The sequence below is a fragment of the Lycorma delicatula genome, chromosome 4 (assembly GCF_047948215.1).
Source record: "Lycorma delicatula isolate Av1 chromosome 4, ASM4794821v1, whole genome shotgun sequence".
NCBI classification, from domain to species: domain Eukaryota; kingdom Metazoa; phylum Arthropoda; class Insecta; order Hemiptera; family Fulgoridae; genus Lycorma; species Lycorma delicatula.
In genome coordinates, this window is record NC_134458.1 from 182417190 (window position 1) to 182438559 (window position 21370).

Here is a 21370-nt window from a genome sequence, read left to right on the forward strand (position 1 = left end):
CAGTTCAAGTTGAGTACATTATCGATTCCAGCCTGTCAAAAAGTAGTTCTCAGCTTTGCTTGAACAGCCACTCTCATCACCCAAACACACATGTAACTGCCTTGAGCTGGGTTGAACAATGACAGCAGGATGCTTTGATAGGGGATCAATACCTGGCCCTCCTTTTAGCTAGAACTACGAATGCATAGTGTTAATGTAACCAATATATAAAATCCAAAGTTAACCCTGTTCACTTCGATGGCAGATCCCATTAAATGATGCTACTATAGGGCATTAATCTGATTGGATAATATTACATTAGGATAATGAATATGTGACAGATTCTATCCTAAAGCTGTAATGTGAAAGAATCATTTAATCTCACATTGTGCTGAATAGCAGCATGAAAGTCATAGTCTTACAGGGTAACATTTGAATGAGCCACGTAAATTAGCAAGACCCAACGGGTTGGTCTAATGGTGAATGCAACTTCTCAAATCCAGAAGATACTGGTTGATTTGGAGGTCAAGAGTTCCAGCATTCAAGTCCTAGTAAAAGCAGTTACTTTTATACGGATTTGAATTCTAGATCGTGGATACCGGTGTTCTATGGTGGTTGGGTTTCAATTAACCACATATTTCATGAATGGTTGAACTGAGACTGTACAAGACTGCACTTCATTTACACTCATACACATTATCCTCATTCATCATTTGCAGTAATACCGGAAAGGTAATTCCCAGAGGCTAAACAGGAAAAAGAAAAAAGGTAAATTAGCAAAATTTTTTTATTCCAAACCAAAAAAATGTATTTACTGACAAAACCTTTTCATGTTTTACCCTGTTTTTCTTATAGCCCTTATAAGATAGAGGTCTGGGACCAGCTTTATTCAATTCCTTAGATAAAAACCATAACGAAGCACCAAATTTACCCATCAATTTGTACCCCAAGAATATTAGTAAGGTTTAATTTCAGAGGGAGCAGAAAGCAGGGCTGAATGTTTCATGAGATGAAATTTACTAACAAGCTGTTTTCTGACTTACATTTATATGAACTTTTTTCTTATTTTTGGCTATAGAATCATCTCCCAAAAAATTTCCGTGCAATTTGGAATCACCTATTCCAAATATATATATGTAGGTCTTGCCTGTTGCCAGAATTCTCAATTACTACACTGCATTGAATTAAAAGTATTCTTCAGGGTTGTGTTGGATAAGTTTTTTTGACATACCCAGCAATAATCTTTCATCTTCTCTTCTTTGGAGCAGTTAATATAGTAAAATAAATAATTATATTGGTGAATAATGTGTGTATATGTATTATGAAAGAGAATGGAACATAATCTCTGACTTTCATCCTGAAAGTTCTGGGTTGAAATACCAATAAAAATTTTTTTTTTAAAGCTACAAAGTTCACTTTCATAAATAACTGTAACTGTTAAATAAAAAACCCTTATTAACACAAAAATAAGAAGCTTTCCTATACACTTACCAATTTCTCTTTAGAATTAAATGAATTTATTATCAAGTTATAAAATAGTACATAAGCTAATTAATACATTACCATTGTTACATGTAAGATTGATAATTCTGGTGACCAATTGATTTAGTAATGGTTACAGTTAAATTAGCTATTAAGGCGTATCAATTTAAACATTTCTTCCTGTTCAAAAATTATCTGTTCACTTATAAGTGGGGGTTTATATTTGTCAATATAGCATTTTCCTAAATGTTCAATTTTATTAATACGAGTGTGGTCCAGAAAGTAACTTACGTTTGTGCCTGGCATGGAGATGGGTGGGGATAGAGCCGTCATCTTGACATCAAAATGTTTCTACTCAGTACGCATCAAGCTGTTGTAGCGTATGGACTGTGATTTTTCTACTTTGTTCATTGTGAATTATTGAAGTGTCTGCTTCAATAGAAAATCTTGCGAGTTGTAAGGTGATCACAGAAAAACCAGTGATTAGGTTTTTACTGGCAAAAAACCTCACACCAATTGAAATTCATCTGCAACTTTGTGAGGGTACGGAGATGGAATATTGAGTGAAGGTGGAATGAGGCAGTGGTGTATTCAGTTTAAAAATGGCTTCACCAATGTTCATGATGAGAACTGCAGTAGTTGGCCTAGCATAGTGACTGATGAACTGACAATGAAAATCAACAATAAAATTCATGAAAATTGCCACATTACAAATACAGAACTTTCGCTTCATTTCCCCCAAATTTCACGAAGTTTAATGCATGAAATTGTATCGGGGAAGTTTGGTTATCATAAGTTTTGTGCAAGATGGGTGCCAAAAATTTACAGGGGCAGATTTCTACAAAGAAGGAATTGAAAAGCTTGCTTCAATTTAAATGACGACTATGTAGAAAAATAGTTTAAGATTGTCCCTTTCAAATATATGTAATAAAATTTCTTTTTTTTTTTATTCGGTTGGTTTTTTTATTTCAAAATGTAAGTTACTTTCTGGTCAGCCCTTGTATTATATTTATTTATAATATTTGAACATTAATCTCTTTATTGTACGGCCAAATGTAATGAAAATATTTTTAAATGTCCTCATTGCACATGGATGTAATAACAAATATGAAGAATAATAGAAAAATAATAGAAATAAATTATATTATGATGAACATTTAGAAAAATATTATACAGCTAAAATTAAATAAAATACGCACTTATGAACATAAATTTTGAATGGGATAACTATTTAATCTGGCACCTGTTTGAATAACTAGCTTAACTGTATGAATTGTAACCAGTACTTAATTCAGTTGATCATCACAACTTTATATCTAACATTGGTAATGCATTCATGATATTATAAAATTGTATGTTTGATTCCATGGATTGAAAAGATTATTTTATAAACTATTTAGTTTTTGTAAAGCTTTATGACTTGTTGCTAGTGATAAGTGTTAGTAGCGATTTTTGGGAGCAACGATACAATGTAAAATTTGACATGAAATGAGGAAAACTTTCACAGAAACGTTTTAACTTTGAAACAAGCTTATGGAGAGGATGCTCTGGATTGTATGCAATATTACGAAAGGTTTTCACAATTTAAAAGTGGTCATCAGTCAACTGAAGATGACCCTTGACCAGGAAGGCCTTTGATTTCAAATAATGACACCCACATTCAGAAAATCACTGATTGACTGTCAGAGAACTTGCATAAGAGGTTAGCATCTCAACTGGATCATGACGTGATATTTTGATTGAAAAACTGAACATGCATAGAGGTGCAGTAAAGTTTGTTCTTTGTTTGATTTGAAGAGCAGAAAGAACATTGTGCAGTGGACATTTGCTGGCAACTTCTTGAACAGCTGATGATGATGATGATGAAACATTCATGCTAAGGATCATAACAGGAGATGAAAGTTGGGTCTATGACTACGACACTGAGACTTCAATCATCACAATGGATTGGCAAAGCATCTCCATGTCCCAAGAAAGCAAATCAGTCTTGATCCAATATCAAAGTGATGCTCTCTATTTTTTTTTTTTTTAATTTTAATGGAATTGTGCATTTTGAATTCTTGCCTCAAGGTAAACAGTGAACCATGCGTACTATCAAAGCATTTTACTATGGTTATATGAAAAAATCAGCAAAAAGAGACCAGAGTTATGGTGAAACAACTCATGGTTCCATCACAATGAATGTGTGTGGCCCCACACACTCAGTTTTGTGCCAAAAATCAGATGACAGTTCTCCCTACTTGCCAGACCTGGGTCATTGCAATCCTTTCTCATTTTCAAAATCAAAATAAGTGATGTACAGATGCTGTTTTGAGACTACTGATGACATTAAAGCAAATTTGTCACAGACCTTAAAAGCCATTTCAAATGAAACTATCCAGGACTGCTTCATGACGTGGAAACACTGCTGGAAAAAGTATTTGAGTAGGGGAGGGAAGTACTTTGAACGGGACAAGGACTAATAATCTCTAATAATAAACATTAAAAAAATAAAGTTCGGTTATTTTCTGAACAGACCTCGTGTCTATTCTGAAGTTTCTGATACAAAATATTTCTTATCACAAAACTTTTTAACAATAGCTTTTCTGAGGTTCAATATTAATTCGAATATGAAACCTGATTAAAAGGGAGTGCTCAGTGAGGTTAACATGGATGCTGGGATTATAACCGTACATTTTTAGGCAGAAAAACAAAATAAGTATGTTGCTAAAGAATTCAAGCAATATGATAAAATAATGTTTTTAGTGTAAGACCGTAAGTACTATATACCTTGGGGATATTAAAAATAATTAGTAACCTACCAACAAGTTAATTATTGAGAAAATAAAAACTTAATTATTGAAATTTTGATGTCAAAGATTAGGAAGATTGTTGCAATTAAAAATAAGCAAGTTAAAAATTATTTTTGTGATGATATTTTTGAATACCAACACCGGAACAATTAATAAAACTATCACTTTTTCTTTAATTTATTTACATGAATTTGTTTTTTTTTGTTTTGTGTTTTCTCCTTGTCTTGTTTGAGATGGATCGTCTGCACACACATTTTCTCATGACCTTGTTATTGTCAGATCATTGTTTATAATTATCATACCACATGGATTTACCTATACATAAATAATCGTAAACTCAAGAGCACCTAATTTTCAACTGACTCATCCTCATTAAAAGTGAATGCAACTTTCTGCTTGACAGAAGAATTATAACTCGTATGATCATGCGCTTGTGATTTTAATTTTGCCCTGACAGAAGTTTCTAAAAATGAGTAGAACTCACAATACAGAAACAAATACTGTGATTAAAATTATACATTTTTTTTGATAAGAATTTTTTAAAACAAATTTGAGCAGATTCTTTAATATGAAAAGAATGAGTTGAAGTTAATGACTTTGCCGCAATAAACCCACATACTAATATAATTTAATTGTAAATTTAATAAAGTTCTGAACTTGCAGAATATATATTACTATTTTCAATGACATCTTTTCAGAAAAATAAATATAAAAAAATAATAAATAATAAAACATTTATTTATAAGTGTTTAAATAGAAAATACTACACGATCATCAGTTTTTAGTATTACCTGCGAGGTATACAACCACGAGGAAGTTCTGCTTGTGTTTCTTGTATTCTAACTTTTTGAAAATCAACAAATATAGATTTGTCAATATCAAGCATAAATCTTCTCCTGTTACTGCAAACTGGATTTCTACATATTGTTGGATTGGTAAACTAAAATAAAAAATTAATGACATCTGAGATTATAGAATTAATGAAAGAAACAAATAAAATTAAATTACTAACTACCAAACTGATTTATAAAATACATACAGAGTTGCCAGAAAGTATAGGGACAGGCTTGCATTTTGTCAAATTCGCTTTTATCCCTAAATTAACTGCATTTCAGTGAATGTTTTTACTTGATGTTATTAGGCATCTAATTATGGGTTTTCACAATACTTTTGGAAGTAGAACATTTTTTCTTTTTTAAACAGAACTAAAAAAACCCAGTTTTTCTGACTAAATTATTTCTTTGAAAACAGCTAGTCCTATATCTACAAAATTTTTATGGTAGCTCTGTCAGGCATAACTATCATAAAATAATAATAAAACCTGGGGACAAAAAATTCCTACTCACTTGGTTGCTTCTCAAACTAATTTTTTTTTCTCAATAAATTCAGTGACAAGCTTTGGCATTTTCGTTCCACAATAACTACCGAATGGCAACATTTAGACCTGTTCTGACAGTAGAATAAAGGAAATAAAATTATTTGTTACTGTAAAAATAAAAACTTAATTATTGAAATTTTGATGTCAAAGATTAGGAAGATTGTTGCAATTAAAAATAAGCAAGTTAAAAATTATTTTTGTGATGATATTTTTGAATACCAACACCGCACCAATTAATAAAACTATCACTTTTTCTTTAATTTATTTACATGAATTTTTTTGTTTTGTTTTGTGTTTTCTCCTTGTCTTGTTTGAGATGGATCGTCTGCACACACATTTTCTCATGACCTTGTTATTGTCTCAGATCATTGTTTATAACCTTGCTACACTTTTTACTGTTTTGTGAAAATGGGGTGATCAACAGTGTCTGAAGATACCAAATGGCAAATTATCAGTATGCACAGGTAATGGTAATTTATACTCATCAAGAGCATCTAAAATTAATGTGTTAAGAACTCAGAGAGAAGTTTTAAGGAAGTTGGCACGTCACTGAAACACCATGAAGTGGTAAACTCCACCTTGACAGGATCGAAAACTTTTAATTTTGAGTCGTATAACTTAAATGCAAGTTGTAGTGATTTATTGTATGTTATGAAGGAAGATGACCAAGACCTCAATATTTGTGTTTACACTGTCTTCAGGGCTTCGGGAAGTACATATGAACTCTTTCTATGCACTCCGCAAACCCTTGCTAAATGATCTTATTAAAGAGCGACACAAAATTTGGTGTAAGGCTCAACTTGGCTGGTTAAAGGAGGCTTGGAGTTATGTTGTCTTCTCAGATGAAAACCGATTTTAAGTGTTTCCTAAGCGCAGAATCAAGTCTGACATATAAAGACGAAAGCAAGCAAAACGTTTTTGCCTGCTTGTGTCACTCGACAGTTCAGGCTGGTGGCAAGGCCATGATGATGTGGGGGTTCCATCACATCTGAGGGTCCAGGGGAGTTTTCTTTTGTTGAAGGGACTATGGGTAGAGTAAAATACTACCAAACAATGGAAGAAGTCATGCTACCATCAGTTAAAAAATTGCTTGGTAAAACTTTTACCTATCAGCAAGACAATGCCATGTGTCACAACTCTCTCTACACTGAGGACTAGTTTTCTAAGCAGTATGTTGAAGTTTTTTGATGGCCAGCAAGGAACTACGACCTAAACCCCATCGAAAATATGTGGAACATGATGGCTCAACATCTAGCCAAACAAAAGTCTAAGAATAAGACCGATCTGAAGTTTATGCTGTGACAGATTTGGTAGACATTATCAAGGATGACTGAAGCGTATTGACTCCATGCCGAAAAGGATGGAGTGTCACAGGTTAAGGGAGCTCACATTAACTACTGAGCCATGTACTGTATATAATTGATTAATTTTCTTATTGTGTATCAATAAAACTACTTCCTTTCAAAAGTTTGTGTTTTTTTTAAGTTTGTCTCTAAACTTTCTGGCTGACATCTTACTTCCAACACCAGGTGGCTTGGAGAATTCAGGAGGAGGTTAACAAGTGTGGTGTGTTCTTCCCTCTTATATGGGGCAGAGATCTGGGCAGATGTTCTGAGGTATAAAAGGTATATGGGAGTACTTGCTGCACTACAGAGGAGATGCTGCTTCCGGATTTTGGCAGCTAATCGTATGATCTCAAGAGAGGCTGCAGAGGTGCTGGCTGGTGTTATACCAATTGACCTGCTAATTGCTTACAGAAGGAAGCGTAGAGAATTAAGGATGCTTCCTTCTTTGGGAAAGAGATTGATTGTGGCCAATTTACAAGATTTGATGAATACTTGGCAAGAATGGTCGGATGCAGGAGAGGTTGGACTTACAGTCTGATCGGGAATGTAAGGAGTTGGTACAGTGGGACTCACAGATCAATTGATTATACTCTTACGCAATTCCTGGCCAGGCATGGTGGTTACAGATCGTATCTGTTTATGTTTGCTCTTGACCATTCAGACCGCTGTCTGGCCTGCGATCTGGAGGAAACTGTACCATGTCTTTTTCTGTTGTACGAGGTTCCAGGATGCACGGAGGTGCATGCTGGATTGGGTGGACATGTTCATACTTGAGGATTTTCAGCAGATAATGCTTCATAGTGTAAAACAGTGGACTATTATTGCAAATTATAATAGAAAAGCTTTAGAAGAACTTAGTAAAACAGAAAAAAATCATAGGAGACAGTGAGCATTGGCACGGCCTGCAATGGAATGAGGCGTTGGAGGGTGCTGGGTTGGACAGGTCTGCAGCTGCGTGCCTTGGGGGGCCTCTCAAGTATGAGGGAAGTCGCTTTAGTGCGATGAAGCTGTGGACACTATGCTCCTGGTGCCTGAGGGCGTTGTTCACGTTTTTAATGATTAAGGCTGACATGTGGGTAAGTGAAGTTGTGTGTGTGTCAGATGGTCAGTGTGTTTTGTGTACTCTGGGTGAGATTTTAGAAATTTAATTAACTTTTGAGTGTACTTTGGTGGATAAGTTATGTCTTGTGGCCATTTCTTCTTGATTGTTGTGCGCTTGTCTTGTGTTGGCTTAATTGTATGAATGTAAAAATGTGTGTGGTATGTCTTAGTACCTGTTAGGTGCTCTATTTTTTCTGAATGTTTTTCTCTTTAGGTATTTGTGGTGTGCAGTGTATGCGTGTAATGGTCTGATATGGATGATGTTTGCTTGTGAAGACCGATTATGTGTGTAGGTGCTTACCCCTCCCTACTGAAGTAATGCTTTATCAGCGGTTTCCCAGGAGGTGTGGTCGCCAGTGGTGGAGGTTTAGTCGGTAGTGCACAGGAATACATTTGCATTTTCTGTAACAGCTTGCGGAACCTGTTAGAGAGTCCCGACTGCTTCGGCGCCCGTAAATGGGGTTCCTCCACCTCAAAAAAAAATTTTCTGGCAACACTGTATTAGTACTTGAACTATTTCTTATAAAAACAAAAAAATCAAGTCCAGTTTGAATTACCTCTGATTTTCTCTCAGAACCAAATTATAATACAGGGCATCAGCCACTAGCAATTTACAATTAATTCACACCCTTTTATTATAGCAGATACTACTCCAAGAGATGTTCAAAGGATCTGTAATTCTACCATCAGGTTGTATTGTACAACTTGCTGTTGTAAATTCCCAGGAGCTAGCTGTATATTTTAAAATTTCACATTAAATTATGTTGCAAATTGTAATCAGGTTAAGAAAGATTTAAAACAAAATATACTATTTACACAAGTTAAATTACAGAATTTTGAGAGCTCAATTTTTTATCGATTATTGTAAAGACTTCTTATTAATTATAAATGCTTCTATACTTATACAATAAATACTTCTTATATTGGTACTATATAAGACTTAAAATTGAATACAATAACTTACCTTAAATTGTTGTTCAATATCTTTAATAACAGTTTGGCAATCAAGACAATCAAATGTACCAAGAACTAATTCAGGGTGAACAGGATGAGTTCTTACTACTTGGCCAGAAATACGAACTAATGAACCCACTTTTGCAGTTGTTAATTCTCGTACCTTATGTCTTGTTGGAACATCAGTAAAACTAACATAATATTCCTTATCTTTAGATGAATCCCAACCATGATCTTTAGCAAAGTTTTTTACAGCTAAACATAAAAACGGATATAACCTAGAAAAAAACAAACAAGAATATACTATATGTTTCATAGTTATAATACTGGTTATTTAACATTGCAATAACAAACAACAGGGTGTAGAAAAAGTGTAGCTGGCTATTTATTTTCAGATTCTATAGAATGATCACAAACTCCCTTTCCAAGATATAACATAAAGGTTGGTAACACTTTAAGTCATTACAGATTCTAAAGGTTAATCAGCTGCTTTCATTTTCTCAACCAAGTCCCAGGTTCATTAGAAGTGCCACATTGATGTTATTTTCACGTGTTCAGTAAGAATTTTGATTTGTGCAAAATCAAAATTTTAACTTGTTACCAATTTATGCAAGTTAAAATGGTACACACAAGCCCTACAAGTATTTGGGTACATGAGTGAACAAACACAAAAGAAAACTATGAAAATATAAAACAGATGTATTCTGTGAGGAAACTCTGTCAATAGTAAAACTCTGAAAGTGGGGAAAAAAGCCTTTTCCTCAAGGTCGGTCCTTGAATTGTAACAAACTGGATACCCGCATGTCCTTCCAGTTGATTGAACATTTCTGATACATTGAGGAATCCTGTTTAAGATCTCCTTTAAAGTTGATCAAGAAAAATTTTCAGAGCTAAATATTCCCCGTTCCAACACTTCAGAAAATAATGAAAAAAAGAAAGATGTTGGGTTTAAACCCTTTCTTTAAACGTGATCATGTTAATGAACTTTGTGGCTGAGACATAGCTTTAAGGGAAACTTAATGCAAAGCTCTTTTAAAAGAAAAAGGTGTTTTCTCAATATTCAATCATGGAAACCAGTTTTCTTCTCCAACAAGTGAGCAATTTGCCCGAGTAATAGATTACAGAATGTGTATTTCTGGAGTAAAGAAATCCCCAATTTTATGAGCAAATCACCCACCACATTTTAAAGTGGGCAGAAATACCTGAAATGCATCTAATAGGACCCTACTTTTTTTCATTTTTTGAAGAAGTGAACATTTCATACTTTAACATTATTTTACTTCTCAGTTTCAAATGATTAGTATGGAAATAATTACCATTTTACAGCAAAATGGAGTGTCAACTCATTATGCTGTGAATAAGGGACTTTTTAATGATTATTTTGAATTTATTATAAACTTATAATCATATCTAATCATTAAAAAAAATCAAATTCATCCTGAATCAAATATCAAATAAGATTTTCTGAGTAAATAAAAGGCATATTTGAGAAGTATGGTTGGGCAATTAAAAATAATTTATAATAAAACGATTTATTATAAGTAAGTCTATTCCTTCAACTAATTTTTAATACATATTTCTACCAATATTAACACATTTGTAGTAGTGTGAAACCAACTTTTTTCTGAATACCATTTTCATAAGAAGATACTGTCTCTGAACAGTTAATGTTACATACCTTCTTCTGTTCAGACATTTTCATTGTCAGAATGCTGTTCTGCAAAGAACTACTTCAAATTCGGGAATTAGTGGTGCTAATTTTGGGGTTTTGGATGATAACCAAGCTGAATAATCTGACGAGTTCTTAGATTCAACAACAACATGAGACCAAGCATAATCAAAAAGCAAAAAGTCATAAATCATCTCTTCTCACTAATTTTTCTGTTTATGATCCCTGCACTGAATCATTAATTTCATTCATCATGAAGAACCGTTAATAAAGTTTTGATAATGACTTTTGATTTATGTGATGGTATACACAAAAAAAAGTAAAAGTAAAGTATAGTGCAAATGATATTTCTGGGCTAATTTTTTGTTTTTACTTAATTGTAATATTTTTCAATAATTGCTGTAGCTAAACTCTGATTATACTTCTCAATGTCTTCAAAACTGACCTCTTTCAAGGTACCCCGTACTGTCAAACAATTAGAATGCACAAGTTCTGTACTAACTTTTTGTCATAAGAGGCATATCTGTCGATGTTTGTAACATTCCTCATTTTAGATCATGAACTAATTCCCATCCATTTTTAAAAGTATTTAAACTGCTTGTAAACCAACATGAAGCTCAAACAATAATTGCTGCGGCTTCTTTAAATAATTCATATGTTCCAGTAAATGTTTTTTTTTAAGTTTCAGACAAAATTTCATATTAATACATTGCTTATACACACAGCAAAATTAACTAACTTAGACAAAAGACTTCACCATAATAACTGCGCTACAAACAAGGAACTTTATAAGCGATTTGATGTGGTACATTCCTCCTCTTCGTGATACGAACCTCAGATTGGTAAAATTTGCCATCTGTATGTAATTCAAAAAGTTTGAATGCTTTTTAAATAATCTCTTAAGTAATCTTTTGGTACGGTTAAAAAAAGGGAACTGATTGTAGATATTATGAGAGACTGGAAACTGAACAGGTTTTCCTGAATATTTTTTCTCAATTTATTCAACTACCTCATCATGCAGATATTGCCAGAGGCAGATGAAATATTAAACTGAAAGATGAATAAAAAATCTTGCTAATTTTTCCATCTCACCACAATATCTTCTACTAAAATTAAACTTAACCAGTCCACTATATTCAATTTAAAATGTTTAACCCTAAAACTTATTAGAAATTCTAACACCATCCATTCTGTCTCAAGAATATCATAGTTTTATTATTTTTAAAGATCTCTAAAATCCCCACCCAGATATCTAAATGAAGGAAATTTGATTTTAAAAATATTTTACCCAAGAGAAATATTTTCCAAATGGAAGAATAATGAATAAAGAATTTCACTGGAAATTAAAACTCTAGTTTTCCCATTGCTTTTACTATAAAGTACTGAAAACTATATAATGCCACAATTGTAAAGCTTTAAGTTCCTCCTGTTCACCTGGTAACTATACAATTCAATTGGCATGTTTAAAAACTATTGAAAGGGTAGTTGCCTTTTTTCAGGAACGGTTTCTTTGCTATCTCCAGAGGCATTCACTAGTTATCGTAGCATCTATTGTATGATTTTCTGCTTCACAGCAATACACAAGTTCTCTCAGTGACAAGTCCACCATTCTTAAAGAGTAGCTACCTATCAATAAACAAAAGACAATGATTTTCTACAAACCTTCAAATATACTACATATATTATGAAAAATGGATGGATAGATGAAAAATGTTAACCGTTATCATGAATCAAGCCATGACCAAGTAACCTAGAAACTAGAATGCAAATTATATTTCTGGGTTAATTTTTTGTCTTAATTACCTATAATATTCCTCAATAATTGTTGTAGCTAAACTCTGATTATACTTCTCAATGTCTTCAAAACTGACCTCTAAAGTACTTCTTTCAAAACTCCTAAGTTCCTGTACACCTTCAAGGTACTTTTGTTCACCATCTTCTTTAAAACTGAAATAAAATAAATATATAACTGATCACAAGTATTCTATATATAATACATTATTTTTTCCATTAATCATTTAACTGCTATTCTTCCTCACAAAAACTGACAATACTGGATTATTGCATCTAACTTTTAATATTTCCGTAATTATTCTGTAATAATCTCTACTTTGTTTACAAAAACTGATAAGTAACAGGAAATTTTGATAACACTACTTGATATTAAGAATATTCTTATTCCAGAGTAAAATATTCTGCGTAAATGAAACTTATTTTCAAGAGAAATGTTAAAAATGTGCTGCAATAAGTTAGTGTCCAGTGTACATCTTTTTCCCTCCTTCTGACGTTGGCCAAATATTTTACAAATTCAACATTGACAATTTTCAAAAATGTGGACATTTGTATTTCACATCTTTTCCGCAAAACATTGAAAGGAGGAGGCAAATTACACACCTAACTCTTTTGCTCACCACAGCAAAAAACCTATGCAACTTATACACTTATTTTCTATTTTTAGGAAGCTCCATTACTTTATTAAGATTAGTGGATTTTCTTTAATTATGAGTAAATTTTCTACATAAAAGAAACTCATAAATACTGACTATATTAGGTTTTTCCTTTTCAAATTTATTTTGAAAATAAAAAATGAAAACAAAGAGTTAACTAGTCAGCTTTTGACAAATTAATTGCGTAATGCTCAATTATGTTGAGCATCTTCTAATCAGTAGAAGTATTATGTCAGATTGACGAAATTCAGATAATTATACTTCCAGTTATGTGGATTTGATAAAATAATTTTTCCTTTCGTCTAATAATGCTTTCATCTTCATTAGAAGTAAAATAAAACTTTAGCTCACTTTCAGTAGGCAGGTCATCAGTCTCACTACATTTTATGTTATATAACTTAAGTGAAAAAAAAATACACACTTGCTGTATGTGCAAACTGCAACTACCAAAGCAAGTAAAAACTAAATTAATGAAAGCTACTAACATTTAATCCTTCATGAATTTTGCATACGACTATATCATTGACTGAATACATAAAGAACCTCTAACGCTATATAAAGTGAAAGTGATGATCTAAAATTTGACAAAGTATTAGGTTTCTGGGATTAATAAAATATTTTAATTATAGAACTTTTCATCATTACTATAACACGCCCAATATTTCTTTCTCTATTTACTTTTTCAACTTCAAGCTGAAGTTGTACAAAAGTCAAACAAGCTTTATGCAAATACAGCTAACTACTGATCAGAAATTTTCGATATTCATTTGTCCAAAATTCTAAATTGCTCATACTTGGAGAGATCCATGTGTATTTCTGCACTCTGAACAGATTACTTATGTATCTATATAATATAGAATCTATACGTTACAAACAAAAAAAAAAAATGGGTATCTGAATCACTGCCGAAAGGTACAAAACATCATCATAGGTAGAAAAACTACGTAACTACTACGGCTGTATTCAAGACAATTATTTTCAAATGTAGAAAGAACACAAAAGCGTACAAAACATACTTAATGAGAGATCAATTACAAAGGAATAGAACTTACTCTTCGAGAAAATCCTGAAACAGTTTTTGGCATCTTATTCCCACTTCATCACGTACTCGTTGCTGAGAAGTTTGCGGCTCTGCAATATCCATTATGTAGTAAACTTAAAAATATTCAAATAGTCCTAAAATACACTCAACAAATGACCAATTCACGATATCACCCACCATACCCGTATGTGCGCCAAAATTGCTAGGTTACCCAACAGATAGAATAAAAGTATTGTATATTTTGTTAACAGAGGTAAATAAAGTTGACAGCTGAAATCTAAATTTAATAACAGAATTTAAAATAAATTATTTTATTTCGTAGTCTGGTATTTCTTCTCATAAGGTGTGTTTATTAACTAGGTAATTGGGTAAACTCATAAATTATATAATGCAATTAAAATGCGTGGAGTAATATCTAACCGTGTTCTGTTAACGTATAACATTATTTATGTTTGAAAAGTTGGAATAACATTTAACAATTAAAGTTATTCTTAACTGCGCAGCCTATAAATCAATTTGAGGCCTGAGTTGTGGTTAATCTGTATTTAGAGGTTACCCCTGAAGATGGCCGATATTAGTGTGACACTTTAGACTCGACCTAGTCAATGTTTGAGTGATATTAATGTTAATTTCAACCATGTGTTAGTGAGTGTTCGTTTATTATAAAATATGCAGTCAATTGTATGGACGGGCAGACTTTTATCACGTGCTTTGTGGAACGGTATAACAAACTATTCAACTAGTTGTGCTGATCCCAGTTTAAGCAGAAAACGTGAACCTCATATTCTTTCTGCTGTTTGTGGATTTCCAAAGGATTTTGCAAATGCTAGGCTTAGAAAAGGACAGTTTGGTGATGACGCATGGTTTTCGGCGAAATGTAAGGCGGCGGATGTTATAGGTAGGTTTTATTTACGATTTATGGACTGTAATAATACTGTTTTGAAAGGTTAGGTTGCAAAACTAATTTTATGTGATTTCGTTCTTAATGAAAACATCAATAAATCGGTTTCACTATATTGTTAAATGACTTTTTTTTATTAAGTTTATGAATTGGTAATATTCTTTATTTACTTATTTTGGACACGTATGTAGATCAATATTAATGAAGTTAATGTTTAGTTGAATTATGTTCTTAAATATTAGGTACAGAAATAACCGTATTGAAAATATTGCATATTAACTACTGATTTATTTATGGTCCTGTTTGACATGAACTTCAATTCAGTTTGAAATCTTAGTAACAACTTTATGATTTTATTTTTAAGTTATACAGTACTTTTGCGTTTGGTATTATATAAAGAAATCTGCATGTTCCATTCACACCAATTTCTTTCAGTTACTCAATGAATGTGAAGGATAAAAACTATAGCTACATTGTAGCCATATTTCTACTCTTTGTGTATTTTGTCTCAATATTCTTCAGGTGCCTTTCTAATTTAATAATTTGTAGAACTATAACTTCCTTCTTTTTTCTCTCTTCATTCAAATTTTTTATTGGGATAACAATTTCTTTCTTTTTGGGGTAATTTCATCCAGTTAATAATTTAATTGCATTTGAATATTATTGTTGTGGAATGTTCTTGAAATTATATTTATATTGTTTTCCTTATGTCTGATAAGAGTTAAGTAAACAGTTTTATTTTTATTTTGCTGAATTTGTTATTACTTTGCAAAGTTAGGAACCATAAACACAGATGTGTAACTATTCCACATGAGGTCTGAAGTAGCACTGACACTGCAAATAACACAGAAGAGGAATAGTATTCCATGACAAGACATTGTAGGTAATAAGAAGCCAGTCACCCTGGTTTAGCAATTCATCCCTTTCTTGCATGTGAACTGACATTTTTTAAGCTTTGATGAGTAGTACCTGTTACATTTTTACTTAAAGATTAGGGACAGTTTTTAGTAACTTATTTACATGTTTTTGCTTATTAAAATTAATATAATGTTGATGTGAATTCATATTAATAATTAATGTCTTTTGGAATGCACTGATGATTTATAAATGTTTGTTTGATTTTTATAAATGAACAGCGATTTTTTTTTAATTGAAGATTTATGTGGATATTCTCTTTCATTAAATTTTCATTATACCCATGTATCTTTTCTACTGAAATATTATATGTTGGGACTTCTTAAAAATTCTAGTTTCGAGGATTTAAAAATGAGCTGCCAGATCACTGTCTGGTATTCACAAAAATGTTTCTTGTAGACTGTCTAGTAAATTACAGATTCTTTTATTTTTTTATGATTAAAGTTATGAGGATCCAATTTCTGTAAAAAAAAAAAAAAAGATAACTAGAAAATCATTGTATCCTTTTCTACTAAACCAGACAACCTTAATAAATGACCATATTTCTTGTTTATTAGAAAGGACATTGTTATTCTTCCATTGCCATTTGTATAAAAATTGTGTTTTATATATTTCTCATCAGTTTATTTAGTTTTGTAAAAACATTCTTTTTTTTTACAAAAAAGAAAGAAATATACTGTTGAAGAATTTTAATTAGTATTAATAAAGTAAACTTGAGTTTTTGTCATTCTTAATTTATACAAATAATACATACACAGTTACTTTTTAATCTTCAAACCTATTATGTTTAATGTTTTTGTATATTACTGTGTGTTATTGTATTCTGTACTGGTTAAATAATTTATCTTCTTCATAAACTTGCATTACTATTATTTCATATATTTTTATTTAATAATATGGACTTAAATCATCTTTAATTTATTTTTTAATTTTATATATGACAAATATATTGCTCAAGTTGAGCTTTTTCCATGGTTTTCCTCAATCTTTCTTGGTAAATACTGGGATTATTCTTGTTTTCCATTGAATAATATACCAAAAAATTTCTGGCATGACTATATATTGTATTATTATTAATATATACCTTTCTGAATAAAATATTTATTTATATTTAAATTGTGTAAAAGTTGTCAGTTTAGAGATTGTTTTCCTTATGTATATACACTTCCTTAAAGAAGTTCAGTATTTTGCAGTTAATAAAATACTGCTGTTAATAAAAGCAGTATAAATAAGTATATATTCTACCTGTTGAATATTCTTCTTTTTGTAGCTTGATTGCCCTCCTGCTAAAAATACAATTAAATTGCAAAAAATGTTTGAACACTACCAGTCTTAAATATTAATATACCATTGGCAAAATGTATTTGTTACATATATGTTTATTTCCTAGTGTATTTATATGTATTTGTTGTGTATATGTATGTTACATTTATTTTAAAATAATCATTAGTAATTAAATCTTAAAATAAACTGAATATTTTAAGTAGCATCATTTACTCAGTTGTCACATACTATTATATGCCTGCTACCATTTTGATATTAAAACAAAATATCACCTTAGAGAAGTTGGATCAACATTGGTTTTAATGTTTTAATATTAACTCATTAAGAACAATTAATGACATTTTACCTTAGTATCATTTGGATAGGTGATGTAAACTAACTGTTGTAGGTTATCTATAGAGATACTACATTCTTTCTGAATTTAATTGTAATTCACAAACAACAACCAACCATGTCAAGCTTTCTAGAGAAAGTTTACATCAGCAAATCAAGTTGAAATGTAGGTATCATTCATGCATATAAGTGACACCATAGAGGTAGTTTATATACTGAACGTTGTTGCTCTCAGATCCTTAGATGCTTTTTATGCCTCACAGGCCTAAGAGAAGGTGGCACAGACAGTATAAAGTTGATGTAATCCTTTCTGTTGTGAAACAATTAATTGTGTTCTGTATTGATTATGGCACAGGAAACATTTTTTTTTAAATCCATTTATTTTCCAAAATGCTGTATCCTGAAATATTCAAGGAAAATGTTTGTTGTGAATGGGTATGGACTTACAATATTTATTGCAAGCCCTTTATTGAAAATGAGTCAATATATATGGTAAAAAAGTAGATGAGGTAAGGTAATGCAAACGTATTATTTTTTTTACATTTTAGATGTAGCAGGAAGCCTCTCTCTTGGACAACTGTTAGGTATTGCTTCAGGGGATGAAATGAAATGATAATTTTTTTTAGAGTGTGGAAATTCCATGCCTGACTGGGATTCAGACCTGAGACCTCCGGATGAAAGGCCAAGATGCTACCACTTGTACCACGGAGGTCGGCAAGCCTCTTTGTTTAGTAGGCACTTGGGTTACTAATTTGGATTTTTAGGCAACCCCTTTGATAGAAAACAGAATCGTTGGACAGCCTCATAGTTAAGATCACATCCTATTTAGCCTAATAAAAAAAAAATCACTTCCCCACCAGCTGTTGTAATATTCAAATCTTGTAGATGATACCATGCTTACATGTGATAGAAATACAAATCCTCTAGTAGTAGTAGTATTTGAAATACAAATACTCTACTAGAAGATTTGTATTTCATGGTGGAGTTGTTGCATTTTTGTCTTTCATTCAAAATGTTTTTAGTTTAAATCCTCAAAACCATCCTAATTAATTAATCATTATTATTATATGAAATAATTAAAGAAAGTTATATTATTTCATTATTTTAAAATTATATTTTTAATTATTTCATATTAATTAATTATTTCTTTAAACCTTTATATCTTTTCTTAATTGTTTAATTTTTGATAGTAAATAAACTTTTGTTCCGGCATGTTTTTAAACTAGGAGACAAAAGTTTGTTAATTACATGATTAGATGGTTCCTTCTCACCATTTATACTATTTCTTTATATTTCATCCTAATTTTCGTATTTGGCTTGTAGGTTTTATACTATTAGATCCATGCTGAGGATGCAAGAAACATCCTTAATATATGATCTGTTGTGGGAAAGCTGCCTGTGGACTTGTTTAAGGAATTTGTTAACTGTCTGATGGCAGATAATAAGCAAAAGTGGTTGTATTACTTAACTCATTAAGCTTGCCCTCCTAAACTCTAAAACAAATAAATTTTTGCTATGAGTGGATTCAGAAGAGCAGCTTACTTAGTTCCCATAGTTTCTATCCAAGGAAAAAGAGATGAGAAAGATAGAGGGAGGAGATTATTAACACAAAATACTGGTCTGGTATAATTTTTTTTAAGGCTGCATAATGTCTATGACTCTGGCTCTTCCTGTTACCAATTGTTAATAGGTTGCTAATCACCAGTCCATTTACTTATGCTCTGACAGGGAGTGTTGCTTTTGGTAATAGTTGACATTTTATTTTTACATCTGAAAGATAAGTTGTTTAGATCAAGTTACATTGCTGGTTACTATTTCACAGGTAGCTTCAGAAATTATTATGACTTATTTGTGAAGAAAGTAATGGAAGAATTTCAGTTTGAATTCTGTGTACTTATTTTAATAAAACTCAAATAGTGAAACGATTATAAATTAATATTATTCAGTTAAAAACAAAAATCTATTAATTATGGGAACTTAAACCATTACAATTTTATTTATTTATTCCTCACTTTGTGTTGAGCACCACTAAGTCATTATGTGAATTTAGAATTCAAATTACTGAACTGTACTAATCTAAACGTTAAGTGTATTGAACTGATTTTATCTGGATATGCATAAAATGTAGAGCATTACTAGTTAAGACCAGTTGAGGCCAGTGATGTGGGTGTAACTCCATCTTTAACTGGTTGTAACTGGGCCCAATAAACAGTAACTCAGTTAATTGAAAATTATTAAAAGAAGGAAAAGCATAACAAGGGTATTTCAAAGCATACCTTTGAAATAATTATTTTTAAAAAACTAAAATTAACCATTTATTTTTAAAAAAAACTTGAATTACTAATTCATTACATTTCACAATGGTTAATAGGTTTAAAATATTCAGTAAAAAGTTTTTTCATGAATTATGTTTTATTCAAAATATAGATTTTTTATACAATATTTTTTTTGCATGACATTGTAATATGTTTGTTGCTGTTTTATTCATACAATAAAGACGGAAATAATAGAATATAACAATACATAGTAGTGTAACAAAATAATAAAAGTAAGATTCATATCTGTGAATTACTTTTAAATAAATTAAAATATCAATAGATCGATAAAGTATAGATAATCTATCTGTAATGGATTTCAAAGAAAATTCTCATGGTAATCACTGTCTCATCGTACTTTTTCCTGTCATTTATTGATGTAAAATTGTTTATACTTGTTTTCAATTTTAGTTGAATACTAATTTTGTCAATGACACTGAACCAAGGGGCAGTATTGTATAATAAGGTTATGTAATTGTACATAAACTATTGAGCTTTACAATGTTATCAACATGCATATAAAACTTATCTATGTATAAATTGTTAATTTTGACTACAAAACTTAAGTACTGTTTTTTATAATCACTTTGTATTTCATATAAAAATAATAATAATAAAAAAGTAAGCATAGCTAATTTTAAACTACCTAAATTGTAATTTTATTATGTATATTCATCCATTGTAACATCATCTTTTAATCTTAATTGATATTTAAGTGGGTGTTTACTTATTTCTGGGGAGGGTTTGCTTCCACTAAATTAAATTAAAAAAAAAGAATATTTCTTTAATTAAACTTTCAGAAGGTGGTGCCAAATTAAAAGCAACTATTTTAGCGCTGTTTTACACCTAATTTGTTACCAATTTTTTTAATTTTTTCAAAATGTGAATAGGCCTATGAAGAATGCTATCTATATGAGAAAAAGTATGTTACAAAGAACATAAGTAAAAATCATTTGTGTTGATAAAAATAAGAAAAGTAATACAGAGAAACAAGCCAAACAGACTGTTCAGGCTTGGGTTAAGGCTGTATGGAGTGCAGGTATTTTTCCTCTTAGTTTTCTAATTAATTTTAATGAATAGTCAGACAAAAATTATTAAATTATTCAAATTAAGGTATATATTTAATAACATACAAGAATCCAGTAGTAAGTAGATGTCAAATGAACATGAAAGGAAATATTTTTAAATTGCCTTGATTAATAGAATCGTCAAATCTCCATTTGGGGAAGAGTGAGGCTTGAGCATTAATTTATTAAAAATTTCTTTTTGCATTTTTGACAAGTAGGAATAAAAAAACAAATAAATTGTTTTACATTTAAAAAAGTAATCGTACAAGAATTAAGTTTTTTACTAAAGTAAATCTAGACAATATTTCTTGAAGTTTACTTTAATTATGGCAAAACTTATGTTCAGAAAATACTTTAAACAAAAT

General features: G+C 31.0%; 2 protein-coding genes across 4 annotated transcripts in view; one reads left to right on the top strand and one right to left on the bottom strand.

Moving 5' to 3' along the window:
* Mcm6 (minichromosome maintenance 6) overlaps positions 1-14397 on the bottom strand; it is a 45724-nt gene extending 31327 nt beyond the window's left edge. Inside the window, exons 1-4 of one of the 2 annotated variants that reach the window (XM_075364812.1) lie at positions 14201-14397; positions 12505-12648; positions 9043-9310; positions 5045-5193 (exon numbers count right to left, since the gene is read on the bottom strand). In XM_075364812.1, the coding sequence (XP_075220927.1) occupies positions 5045-5193; positions 9043-9310; positions 12505-12648; positions 14201-14292 (653 nt within the window). In that variant the 5' untranslated portion in view covers positions 14293-14397. The remainder of the gene's footprint in view (positions 1-5044; positions 5194-9042; positions 9311-12504; positions 12649-14200) is intronic. The other variant, XM_075364811.1, reaches the window with a different exon arrangement.
* Positions 14398-14720: 323 nt separating this feature from the next.
* Positions 14721-21370, top strand: part of LOC142324133 (protein phosphatase PTC7 homolog) — a 50490-nt gene continuing 43840 nt past the window's right edge. For both annotated transcript variants that reach the window (XM_075364814.1, XM_075364815.1), the window contains exon 1: positions 14721-15088. In XM_075364814.1, coding sequence (XP_075220929.1) covers positions 14860-15088 — 229 coding nt within the window. In that variant the 5' untranslated portion in view covers positions 14721-14859. The remainder of the gene's footprint in view (positions 15089-21370) is intronic.